This window comes from Coccinella septempunctata, chromosome 7, assembly GCF_907165205.1.
Source record: "Coccinella septempunctata chromosome 7, icCocSept1.1, whole genome shotgun sequence".
Lineage (NCBI taxonomy): Eukaryota > Metazoa > Arthropoda > Insecta > Coleoptera > Coccinellidae > Coccinella > Coccinella septempunctata.
In genome coordinates, this window is record NC_058195.1 from 17950146 (window position 1) to 17962937 (window position 12792).

The 12792-nt window shown below is 37.2% G+C and overlaps 2 protein-coding genes across 2 annotated transcripts; one reads left to right on the plus strand and one right to left on the minus strand.

The window, feature by feature from the left end:
* The first annotated feature begins 141 nt into the window (after positions 1-141).
* Positions 142-1649, plus strand: LOC123316717 (ubiA prenyltransferase domain-containing protein 1 homolog). Its single transcript, XM_044902921.1, has 2 exons — positions 142-696; positions 753-1649. Exons 1-2 carry the CDS (start codon positions 331-333, stop codon positions 1380-1382), a joined length of 996 nt encoding a protein of 331 aa, XP_044758856.1. The 5' UTR covers positions 142-330; the 3' UTR covers positions 1383-1649.
* Positions 1650-2480: 831 nt separating this feature from the next.
* Positions 2481-11888, minus strand: LOC123316712 (ubiquitin conjugation factor E4 B). Its single transcript, XM_044902910.1, has 15 exons — positions 11493-11888; positions 10801-10951; positions 9972-10231; positions 8907-9238; positions 8595-8826; positions 8375-8540; positions 8019-8320; positions 5975-6305; positions 5670-5916; positions 5065-5256; positions 4635-4948; positions 4089-4431; positions 3799-3976; positions 3421-3742; positions 2481-3045 (listed from the first exon to the last, which is right to left on the minus strand). Exons 1-15 carry the CDS (start codon positions 11514-11516, stop codon positions 2981-2983), a joined length of 3459 nt encoding a protein of 1152 aa, XP_044758845.1. The 5' UTR covers positions 11517-11888; the 3' UTR covers positions 2481-2980.
* Between the last annotated feature and the right edge of the window lie 904 nt (positions 11889-12792).

Below are 12792 nucleotides of genomic sequence, written 5' to 3' on the forward strand. Positions count from 1 at the left end.
GTACGTTTGATCTAAAGGCTTTCATTTCATTGCTGGGCCAGATACCAAAAAAAGGCATTTCGCATTTCCAGTTAATCTTTGTTACCAGCTACATCCAGAGATATATATCTCTGGCTACATCGCTTCATGACAGACGTCAATTATTCTCCTGTCAACCTGTCATGTCAGCACGATTTCATGAAAAAATTTGACGTAAAGCATTCATAAACACAGGGATAAATAAATTGTTTAAAGGCTACTTTAGCTCGAAATACCAAAAATTATTATTCGTCAAGCTTGAATATCTTTCGAATTTTGAAATTCAAATTACATCATCAAATTTCAACTAGCATGAAACCTACAGAAAAAAGTATTGATACGTTGCAAACAATTCCAAATGGGAATGCTAAGGCTTCATCAACAGTAGAAATAAAGAGGAACAATGGACTTATGAAGTTGTCCAGCTATGTTTTAGCCCTACGTCCATGGTCTCTCAGCGCTAGTCTTATGCCTACCCTATTAGGGTCTACCATTGCCTATAAATATCCTGGTGAAGCAGATTTTAACTATTTCACATTGTTACTCACTGTAATAACTGTGATATCTGTACATGGAGCTGGAAATGTAGTCAATACATATTTTGATTATGTAAAGGGTATTGATAATCGAAAATCTGATGATAGAACACTGGTGGATCACATTCTAACTAAAGATGAGGTGATTGCAATGTGCGTTACTGAGTTGGAACTTATTAAATCATTTCCATATTTTAGGTTGTATCTCTTGGAGCATACTTATATTTTGCGGGTTGTGTAGGCTTTATTCTGCTTGCAGTACTGTCACCCGCTAAAATGGAACATTTAGCCTTGGTTTATTTTGGAGGACTATCCTCTAGTTTCTTATACACTGGTGGTATAGGATTCAAGTACATTGCATTGGGAGATGTTTTGATACTTACAATATTTGGACCCATTTCAGTTTTATTTGCTTTTATGTCCCAAACAGGATATGTAGAATGGTCTACGATGTATTATGCTATCCCTTTAGCCCTGAATACAGAAGCTATTCTTCACAGTAATAATACTAGAGATTCTGAAGCTGATAACAAAGTAGGAATTGTAACTTTGGCTATTATTATTGGTCATACAGCATCACATGTTTTATATGCATTCCTTCTTTTCACCCCATATATAATGTTCATGGTAGCATCTTTAAAATACTCCAAGTGGTTTATGTTACCTCTGGTGACATTGCCGAACGCTTTTAAAATTGAGAAGCAGTTTAGATCGAACAACATGCATAGTGTACCAAAAAAAACTGCCAAATTAAACTTGTTTTTTGGTATATTGTATGTTTTAGCATGTAGTATGGTGACTTCTCTGCCCCACATCACAAAAAGATAATTATATAGGTTACGTAAGATGTAGGAAATTTTTGAACATATCAGGGATATCTTGAAACGAAACATTTTTTTCATTTTTTGCAGTAAATAGTCTAAGGTTTGATGTTATATTCAGGAGTTTTTTTTTAATCCTAGTAAAATCATTTCAAAAACAATGGAAACTTTCGAGAGACAAAGAAAAATTAGTGAAAAAAAAGTGCTTTCTCCATGTCAGTCATAAAAAACTTCAGTGTGGTTTTCCAATGAGGGTATTCATATCATGATGTCATACATGGCAGTTTATTTTGCCATGTAAGAATATAAAAATTCCTATATATTTAAATCGAACCTTACGATCTCTCTATCATGTATTTATTTATTTACATAAGATCAATCGACAGAAAAAAGATAATGGTATGCAGTATCAGCTTGTGGAAAGTGTTTCCACTTTTTTTTGTGATTGCGCAGCTTGTATGAGAGTAATGAATTTAGTACAAATAATTTATAGGTTGTTGATTTTTGTAGAAATGATTATCTTGGAGTAGAGTATACTTAATGAAAGTAAACTAATGTTTATTTTTCATATTCCGTAGTATACGGAACTTTTTTTTAGTATATTTTCGAATTTTATTTCATTAAAGGATTATATTCATCTGTTCATTTGTAATTTTATTTCGTATTTAACACTTATTTATTTTAGTTCTAGTTTTCATTATGTATATTTAGGCATCAATCAATATCCTATTGTATATTTTCCTCCTTTTGAGGTAGCATTTGTATAATCGGTGCTATATTCGTATATGGTCAATGTCAATGTACTTATGTAACAATCTGAGCCAATATACTGATTTTCGACAATAACAATTATATTTGAATAGACAATATATTGTGAATAGATTTGAATAATTTTATATTTTTTAGTGATTAAATTATTAATCAAAACAGTATTTTTCTTATTCAAAATCAATTAGAAACTCACATTTTTATATATTTTTCCTCTTTTTCTTTTCAATAACATGTCTATGTCTATGTACAAAATTGTACTCACCAAAATTAATCGATATTGTTGCGAATTTTATTGTTTTGGAGATAGGTATTGGCAACAAAAAGTAAAAGAGTCTTCAAGTAAAAATTCTATTAGACCACAAATACAATTTAGTTTCATATAAAAAATTCTTGTTCAGACTGAAACTCGACTTTTCCTGGCAAATAATATTGAGTCAACGTAACCAGAAAAAGACAAATTTATCCTTTACCTTAAACCTAAGAATATAATCAATCTCCAAGTTTCTAAATATACAACTAGTCAATCTTTATATACAAAAAGAACGTTGGCAATTCAGATTAGAATTAACTATTCGAAAAGCAAAAATCGTCTATTTCCATTACATCACTATGGCAGTTCTTCCTGTTTCTAAGTTTCCGTAGCAGCACAACTTAAGAATAAAGAGATCCTCTATATCAAAATCAGCCTTTGTTTTAAAGAATGAATTGATATTTACCTTGTCGAAATTAATGAAATATTTGATTCCGAGATATTCAGGCCTACATCAAATATCTACATACATGATTTATTCGCATATAAAAATAATTACAATTCAGATATAACTTAAAGAATTATTAGTTTGAAGACGATCTGGCTTTTTTGGATCTCCAGTTCGTGATCCTTTCTTTCAGGTCCAGAGCTGGAAAAAATAACCAAATGACAGCTGAGGTTTAGTCACGAAAGATGTCAGAATCAAAGTTTTACCCCCGGTTTCATAAAGCTCGATCGGGGAATCAACGCTTGATTGACAGATAAACGTCAATTTGTTTTCAATCAATAATTCAGCCATAAGAATTCGGAATTCAATTCTCGAATCAAATTATGATCTATATACATCTAATCAATGATTCTAAATTGCTTCTTGTTCAATATATGTAGGAATGAAAAAGTTTTAGTGATTTCGTTTTTGAAATCCAGTGACTGTCAAATCGTTGATCGGGCAGTAAGAGTTTTATGAAACCCGCTGTAAGTCTATTAATGACAGTTGTCAAAATCGAAATATAGGTCAACTTACCAGGGACTAACATCTCTTCAGTTAGAGGTTGCCTATTGAAAGGATCCGTATTGCTGTTCAACAGGTGTCTCATGATTACCGCCCTATCCATAACTTGCCCGCTCGGCAAACGAACAGGATCAGTCATCAGGGTGTCCATAAGAGGATCTTTGAATTCTTCCGGGGCGTCCGACATCCAATCATCCGTTTTCTGATTGTTCACCCAGGCTTTATGAGCTTTCTCCGCCAAAGCTTGAAACTGTTCTATTTCCGTTGTCGACTTGATTCCTATCCTCTGCAGCCTTACTACAGCGTCATCGAAAAGCTCTTTTCTGAACGATCTCTGTTGATGACGAGATTCTTCAATTTTAAACCAACTCTATTTTAGGTTATACTCACTTCATCACCGGCAAGGGCTGATGCAAATTTATCACAGTCTAGATGGAGGTAGATGTCAACTAGTTGACTCAGCAGTCTTCTCGGTTCCCAACCGTACTTTTCGGGATTCTTAACCTTTAAATTTTTACATTTTGGACCGCACAACTGTTGCAGGTTGAAGTTGAGCATGGAGGCCAACCTGAAAATCCATATAATGAAGATAGTCGCGAAATAAATAAGTTATTTGAAAGTTGACGTTCCAACACAAAGCGTCAACTGTCAAATTTCCACGGCCTAATCGGCCAACCAACCTGTCAACCAGTTCAGGACGGAGAAAAGGTTCCTTGATATCGATGGTGAGGTAATGGAACATGTCGACAGTTTCCCTGCCCAACGTTAGGTAAGATCTGCACTGTCGTTCGTCCGCTGCAAGTTGCCTGGTCCGGCTCTGTTGTTGTTCCGAGGTCAATTTCGACCATCTGGCTTCATCGTTCATCAGTTCCTGTATCTTATGTACACGTTTCAGGCTCTCCAGTGATTCATCCAACAGAAATGTGGTATCGTTCATCAGCATGTTCACAAATCGTACAAACTGTTTGCCGTTTCTCGATTCGTTTACTAGGGCTTGACGGTGTACTGGCGAGTCCCACATACCTGTAGAAAATTTCGCTAAATGACGTTATGCTTTCGTTATATGGTATACAGAGCAAGAAATCAAGAATTCCTCATTGAATCGAAAATAATGCGATAGATCACAGCTAATCTTTTGAGATGTCACATAATTGAAAGTTTGAACTGACAAAATCAGTTTTAACTATTATGCATCAAATCGACCAATTTAACAGATTTAACCTCACCTTTGATGATCAAGCTGATGTGATACCTGATCGAGAATTTGTCATAAAACTCGGAACTTGAACCGGTGGTTTCGACGTCAGTGTAAAATTTCATGAGTGCACTGGGGAGCGTGTCCTGCGACAGGGGATGGTGCATCAGTCGCGAATGCAAGTTTTCGCAACGCGGATGTATGGAGGGGCTGATTACGAAGACAACCTCGACGATCTTAGCCACCAGATAGGGGTTCTTGATCATGGAAGACTTGCAGATGCACACGAGCAGCCAGGTGATCATCGTGTTCTCCATGTTGTCGGCTACCACTGACGGCATTGACCTACGCGAAAGATGGAGAAAAATAACCTCGAATACTCATTCAACTGACTACTTGTCCCACTTGTACTCCTAATAAAATATCCAGCTACCAATTTACACCTGAAATCGATCACTTACTGTAAGGTGAACAAGAGAAACTCTGCAATATCTTCAATGTACCACTCGGGTAGAGCTGAAAACACAGCACTGCTCTCAGCATCATCCTTGTTCATCAACATCAGAAGATATTCAGCCACAGAAGTGTAGAAAATCAATGTTCTCCTCATTAAACCTTTATCTAGGAGTCCAGCATCAGCACACAGCTTAGAACTGAAAGAATATAATCGTCCAATAAAAGAACCCAAAAATAGAAGCAATATGAGAAAGTTGACATGAACAACTGATCTAACATAAACAGTAAAAAATTTTGTCAATTTCTTGACTATAACCCAATAACGTCAACTCATCAGTTTTGACAGATTGATTATAATATAATTTTTTTTTTATTTCACACGTTTGTGGCTATCCATGATCAGCTCGGGTGTTTCCACCAAGTGCAGAAAGGGAAAAAAATTTGTCTGAAGGCCTTAGTAGCCGTGGCCATACTAAAAGGAAAAATAGAAGAACCCAAAAACGTCAACTTATCAGTTTTGACAGATTGATAACCTAAAAATGTGTTGTCAAGTGCATGACATTCTGATGAACTGATGCGATGTATCATCTACCGAACATTTATTACTCACTTATTCATCTTTTTCAGTTCCAACTTCCACCTCTTTATTAGTATCTTGTTGTGGTGAGCTTGGGGTGTATTCTTCCATTGCGCTTCAGTCGCTACCTTTTCGTCAACTAGTTTCTGCAACTCTCTGATTGACTTCAAGAGTCTCTGGTACTTCTGGAGGGCCGGCAGCAAAGACAAATGATGGCAGTGTAAGGTGAGGAACCAACAGATTGTCGAGAAGTTCGGCGGTTGGAACTTTATCGAGTCCTCTGTGAAACAACACACGAAATTATCGATCGCTTTAGGAAAGTGCTCATGTTAACTCACTTGAGCTTTCCAACCAATTATCTACTTCCTGAGAGGTGAACTTAATCCTGGTCTCGTTCTTGATGTTGACCATGGTCTCCGGATGGAAGGGATATAAGGGATCTATCTTGTCTAGCTTGATCTTGACCGACAGCATCTGAAGTATGGTTTGTAGGTTCACCATGAACCCGTCCCCTGCCAGAGCTCCCTCATTGGCCTGCATCTGAGATCGTTTTTCGTTGCACTTCAGTACGAAAGCGATGTAGTTCAATGTAGGATCCCTGCTTTCCATGTTGGCCAATAGGCAGTGAAAAATCCGGTATAAACTTGTTCTCGTGTTCTCCAATTCGAGCTGAATCGAAAAATACTCAAAGGTTACAGTTTGATACGAAAACGACTGGAGAAGTTTATTGGTTATTTCTTAATCTATAGTCTATTCACTCAATATAAAAGCAGTAGGTTGGCCATGGAATAATTTTCTCAATTTTTATAACTAGAACTCAACCGACTTTAAGGCTTGGTTGTACATTGTACAGGGTGGGGAAAATTGGTGATACCTGAACTACAACTTTTTAACCCAACGAGATAGAGCATTAGAGGAAAATGAATGAAACAATATGTTCGTCCTTTTTCGAGAAACTTATAAGGCCATAAACTGCATTTCACTATCTTCTTTTATTTTAGAGTTATAGGCCAGAATTGAAATTTGGACGATTTCAACTTTGGTCATTATCTCCATTTCTGTTTGTGCTAGGATGTAGACATAAAAATATTATGGAGACACTTTTTTTATAGAAATCCAGTGGCGTAGTATGATTTTTTCCAATAGGTTTATTTGCTGAGTTAAAACTTGCGTTTGTGTTTTTCATATGAAAACAGTAGTTTAAAATGACTTAGAAAAAATCACCTTTTTTTTCCGTTTCAGAAATATATCATACATCGCCCTCAGACTTTCTAAGTCATTTTAAACTACTGTTTTCATAAGAAAAAACACAACTTTATGTTATAGCTGAGCCTGTTGGAAAAAATCATAGTACCTACGCCGCTGGAGTGCTATCAAAAAAGTGTCTGTATAAAGCTTTCATTTCAACATCCTAGCTCAAACAGAAACGGAGATATTGAACTCCGTTTTTAAATTTGGCCTATAACTCGAAAACAAAAGATAAGAGAAATACAGTAGATGGCATTATTAGTTACTCGAAAAATGACGACCATAATGTGCCATACATTTTCCTCTATCTTGTTGGGTGGAAAATGTTCAGGTATCACCAATTTTGTCCACCCTGTACAGTCCAAATTCGAGCCGAGTTCAACATTAAACCTAGTTCAAGCAGTCAAAATTGTACGGAATTGTAAGAGTTCAACTGGGTTCAAACTAAACTCAACACAAACTGTACAACTGGCCCTAAATGTCTCCAGAAGAAAAAATCTGAAGGTGACAGGTCTAGGGAGCGTGGTAGCCATTCAATCGGTTCTCTTCTGCCTATCCATTTCTCTTGGAAATAATCTGTGAGCCATTGCCTCACCAAATTTAAAATCATATCTCTATCCTTATGCTTTCACAAGACCTCATTCACTTTCCTCTAGATGGAGCTGAATCTCATTACTTTCATCCAGTGAGACTGAGAGAATGGCTCACAGATCATTTCCAAGAGAAATTAATTGGTAGAAGAGTGTCAGTTGAATGGCCACCACGCTCCCCAGACTCGACACCTTCAGATTTTTTCTTCTGGGGAAATTTAAAGCCGGTTGTGTCAAATTGTCACACTGTTCATTCAAACACCGAGTTCTTGTACTTTCTATGCAAATAATTACATAAGGAATCATTCAATCAGTTTATTATGTTTTCCACATCTTTATTTATTTTCCGAAATAAATTCACATATTGTGAGGAATACGTAATTACTAAGACCTTTAAGTAAAAACCGACAATATAGTGTTGATTTAAAACCAAAAAATAGTTTGACAAGCGTCATAACCTGCCATTTTCGTACTATAATGTAGAATGTGTCAAATTTTCAAGAACAACCGACTGCTTTCATAAAAGTAGATGGCGTCTAGTTACCTGTAGCGTCTGGTTGACGGATTTGTCCGTTTGCGAATTCCCGGAGAAAAACTTCTCGGCTATCAATGGCTCATCTTCGTCAAATACCGAAACCGACAAGAATGGAGCTAAGAACGAAGTGCAACTAATTTCTCTGCCGGGTATCGGTGTGCATATGTCCGGCATGAACTGGGGCTGCTTCGTTATGAAACTGCAGAAGGGCCTATTGGTGAATCTGAGCTCCGCCAGTTCCAGCAGCGTCTGTATTGGTCCGCGATGCTTATCGTCCACCATGCTGGCGTCTTGCATTACTTCAAACAAACCTAGGGACCAGCCACAAATACAATTCCCGCACTACCAAACATTTCAACACTAACCTTGAAGTATCGGTCCGAATATCACAGACATCATATTTTCATCTGTATGGATGCTTGCCACCAATTCCGAAAGAAAACCGCGGGGCAACGTTTGATCCATCAGAGACTTGAATAACGGCGATTTGACGCCATGCGTTGATTTTTCTTCAATCGGAATGATGATACCCTGGAAATAACGATTAGAACAAAATATCTAAGAAAATAATAAACGAATGCCCACCTGCAGCAACAAACTAGCGTATTGAACCAATTGTGCTCTAAGTTCAGCCAAAACTGCGTTCAGAGGAGGAATACTGGATTTTCTCGGGTGATTTCTCTCTTCGATGCCGACCCTCGAATAAGAGTCCAACAGAAAATTGAGTGCCTTGCCTGTGCGGGTACCATCGTTGCAATAGCTGCCTTGAAGGGGCGTCACCGCGATGGGGCAACTGCTTACAGGGCTTGGAGAAGGACTGGAACAACAACTTCATTATAAAACCTAACTTAACAATTGAATCAATAGACGCAGCAAGAAGTCGAACTTCAATCGTACCTCAAGTTCAAAGTGGGACTAGCAGAGAAAGACTTCATACTGCCGCATTCACCGTTATCAGCGTTAAATTCCATCATGACTTCTTGAAAGGGGTCTTCCCCCTCCCTGATCCTGACTAACACCTCCATGATGGAACTGGAGATCAGTTCAGGCACTCGGGGGTTCTGCGACTGCGCTAACATTTCCGCCGTCTGCGGCAGATACAGTCGTGATTTCACCTCTTGCCTGTAGGTGGCGCCCAGTATCCTTGCCACGGTGTTGTGGAGCTGTTCGTCCGTCATCTCCAGCGAACCCGCTCGCTTCCTTTCCCTTTTGACATCTCCTTCATCGACCTAGAAATTAAGAACAAACGTCCAAACAAACCAAAACACGACACGAACTATACAGTAAGACACCGAACACAACCTAAAAAATGACGCCTAACCTAAAATCAAACTTGAGGACCAACCTATTCTGCAACAAAACACCTAACGTTCAAAATGACATCTAACCTAATCTACAAAATGAGGCCTAACATGGCCTACAAATTAACGACCTAAGCTAATCTACATAATGACACCTAACCTTACCTACAAAATATAGTTTATCTAAACTACTAGGAAATCTAACCAACATAACAATTTGACATCCACCCTACAAAATCACACCATCACATGACACCCAACCTGCAATAGGGTACTCTAGTACCGATTTGTCAAAATCAGCTGACCGTTCGTTGCCGTGGGGCACACAAGCTTTTCCCTCCCTTTTTCCCATGCGGTGACTTTGAGTGGTGTTTTAGTGTGTTTTCAGCAGGTTTTGGAGAAATTTTTGTTTCTGACTTAAGATTAGCTGTGAAATTTATCAAAAACTTTAACACACACCGGTTCGATAAAATGCTTTGCATGCCCCACAGCAACGAACAGTCAGCTGATTTTGATAAATCGTTGTAGTACCCAATGACGCCTATCCTAACCTACAAAATAACTAACCTGAAACATAAGACCTAGCGTAACCTACAACAGGACGCCTTACCTAACCTAGAGCATGAGATATGATTGGAGATCAGATCATCGTACTACTCACTTCCATGTTTTCGAATCCAGAATCGATGTCTGTATTAGCTCCCCCTATTTTATCGCTGGAACCGATACACTCGTCGACTTCCATGTGGGTGGAGCTGGTATCAGAGTCGCTCCTTTGAGGTGGAGGTCTAGATCTCTGCCTAGTAGTGCAAGGAACGTCTATGGGTTTGCTTGGAATTTGAAATACCCCATCGCTTGTTCGCATTCCTTCACTGTTTGACGAGTTTTCTTCGTTCGTCTTTTCTTCCACAGCATGAATATCTGGTAGTTCAAGCATTATAAGATAATAAAGCATAAGGAAAACATTCATTTTTCAATATAGGTATGTTGATTAGAACAATATATGTACATAATATTTATGTGCAACTTTGGTATCTCTCATTCATGTCATGTTTTCAATTTCCATGAAACTACAATAATACTTACCTAGATTATGAGGAATAAAACAAAAATACATGAAAAGGGTTCTTTATCCAGAAAAAAATCTCTAGATGTTGTAGACATATTGTCTGTCTAGTAGACAATGAAAAATATCCATATGAAAACCTAATATCTTACAACATAGATGATTGATTGCAGTCTTGCTAATTAAGTTTCTAACAGAGTGAAACCTAATTTCCATAAACAATTTGCAGCAAAATAATTTCACTAGGAAGAGTTAGACCAAAACCACTAGCATTCAGCAAATCTGTTACAGTTCACATAATATAAATGACACAGCAATCTTCAATTTATACAAATGAAAAATACTGAAGTATGATCAGAATTGAATAACTTTGGTGTTGGCATAAATGAATTTCATCATTGATCTCAGTGAAGCTTTTACTTACCATCAGTAGGTTTTGGCTCATCGAAGGGCTCTACACTAAGGGCTCGTTGTGAGTTTATTGGGGATTGAGAAATAGGTGTTGACTGAGGTGAGGGTGAAGTAGGACATGCCCTTTCCAAAGCAGCTAATCTTGCTATTCGTCTTCTGCGTATCTGAGACAGAAAAAGTGTAAGTCAGTTGACAGAAGACTAATTTTTTCAACACGTACCCAGTTGAAAGTCATACTTTCAGTGAGAATGAATCACAACTATCTAATTATCAAGAAAGTGTCTGGTAACGGAGTGACGGTGGATAAAAAACATCTAGTAGTGAGAACGCCGGAAATAAACAGTTATTTCCATCGTGAGAAAAGGATCCTTTGTTTACTCTAAATTTGGAAGAAACTGTATCGAATTCCGGTAAAACAAAGACCCACTTTACGACAATAATTCATAAATTACAAGGTTGAAAAAAAGGATGAAATAACATTGCCTTATAGCCTTAGTCTACATTTTCACTGAACAATATTGATGTTCTATTGCACCCTTTATTACCAACATATGAATTATTTTGCGAACTCACGAAGAAAAACAGTTTTTGTCGTTTATACAAACTATGAATAATAGTTTTCATACAGCTTCAATGCCAAAAAACATTTAAACATGAAGAACCAACATTAGCTAAATCAGCTGAAGTGTGAACAAGAAAACTTACCTCTTCTTGGCTCAATTCACTCATATTTCTAGATCGAAGACACTTTAAAACTCACACTTTCATGTAAATCAAACAAGATTATTTCTCAAACGTTTTTCTTCAACCCGTACGAACTTTTGGCTTTGTAGGCAGTACGTCAAGAAGGTTGATAAGTTGATTGTTCGAACGTCAGTCACCTCCAAACAGCTGAGATGGAGCACAAACTACAAAGCAAGTGGATGATTCTGCTAAAATTTCAAGAACTTTTGCGCGTCTTATTATGATGAAGTCAAATTTGATTTGATAGGTCTGAACCCTACGATACTTTTGAGCACATCGTTCCGAACAAAACAAATCTAAAATTCTAAAAACAAATCCAGTTTTCCTGTAGGCGATTCAAGTTCAATACTAAGCCACCTGGTGACGAAACTCACAAACGCGATACGTAGGTTAGATATGTTGTGTTGCTAGCATTCACTCACGAACAACCGCTAATAAAAACAAGAAGATAAAGCAAGATTTATATATCTTCTTGAATGAAAATAAATGTACGAACTCAAAGCATCTACCTAACCTTCTAATGACGTTTTTAAATTTCATCAATAGATGTGGATTGGATTCTTATTGAATATTTTCGTTAAACAAACATGTCTAGGTACAAAAATCAGACACCAGGTGGCGTACAACTATTTGAAATTGTTTCATGGTTCGAAGAGGAATTAAGATTGTCTATGGCGTAGACCTACTGATACATGTGTCCATTAGGTCTACGCCATAGACTTAAGACTTAACCACATTGAACCCATAGAGTTCCCATAGAGTTCAATGCTTAACCAAAGTTATTAATCTTTGACTTAACCTAATGGATTGATGGCCTTCGCGTGACTTTCGCGTTCACGGGATTGATTCAATCTATGGAGTAAATCATAATTCAATCCGATAGAGAGGGAAAGTAAAACGGATGTAGGAACTCGTCATAGACTAATAAAGACTCCTTTATTAGTCTATGGAACCCGTAGATAGAGGTCTCTATCTACAGTAGGAACATATCGGTGTTGCCGTTTCCACATATTTATATGAAAATATAATACTGCGCAAAGCTCTATTACAGTGAAATTCATGCAGATTTTCTTGATTACAATCGTGGTAATATATTGAGGAGTTTCACGATTCCATTTCCAAGAGTTTTAGAAATAGAGAGCGTAAAGGATAAATACCTTTCATACTCTGATCTGAAAAAAATGTGAAAATTTGACTGGAAACGGAAAAAAAAGTACGGTAGCTGGCAGCCAAAGATCACAGAGTTAATTCTAACTCTATA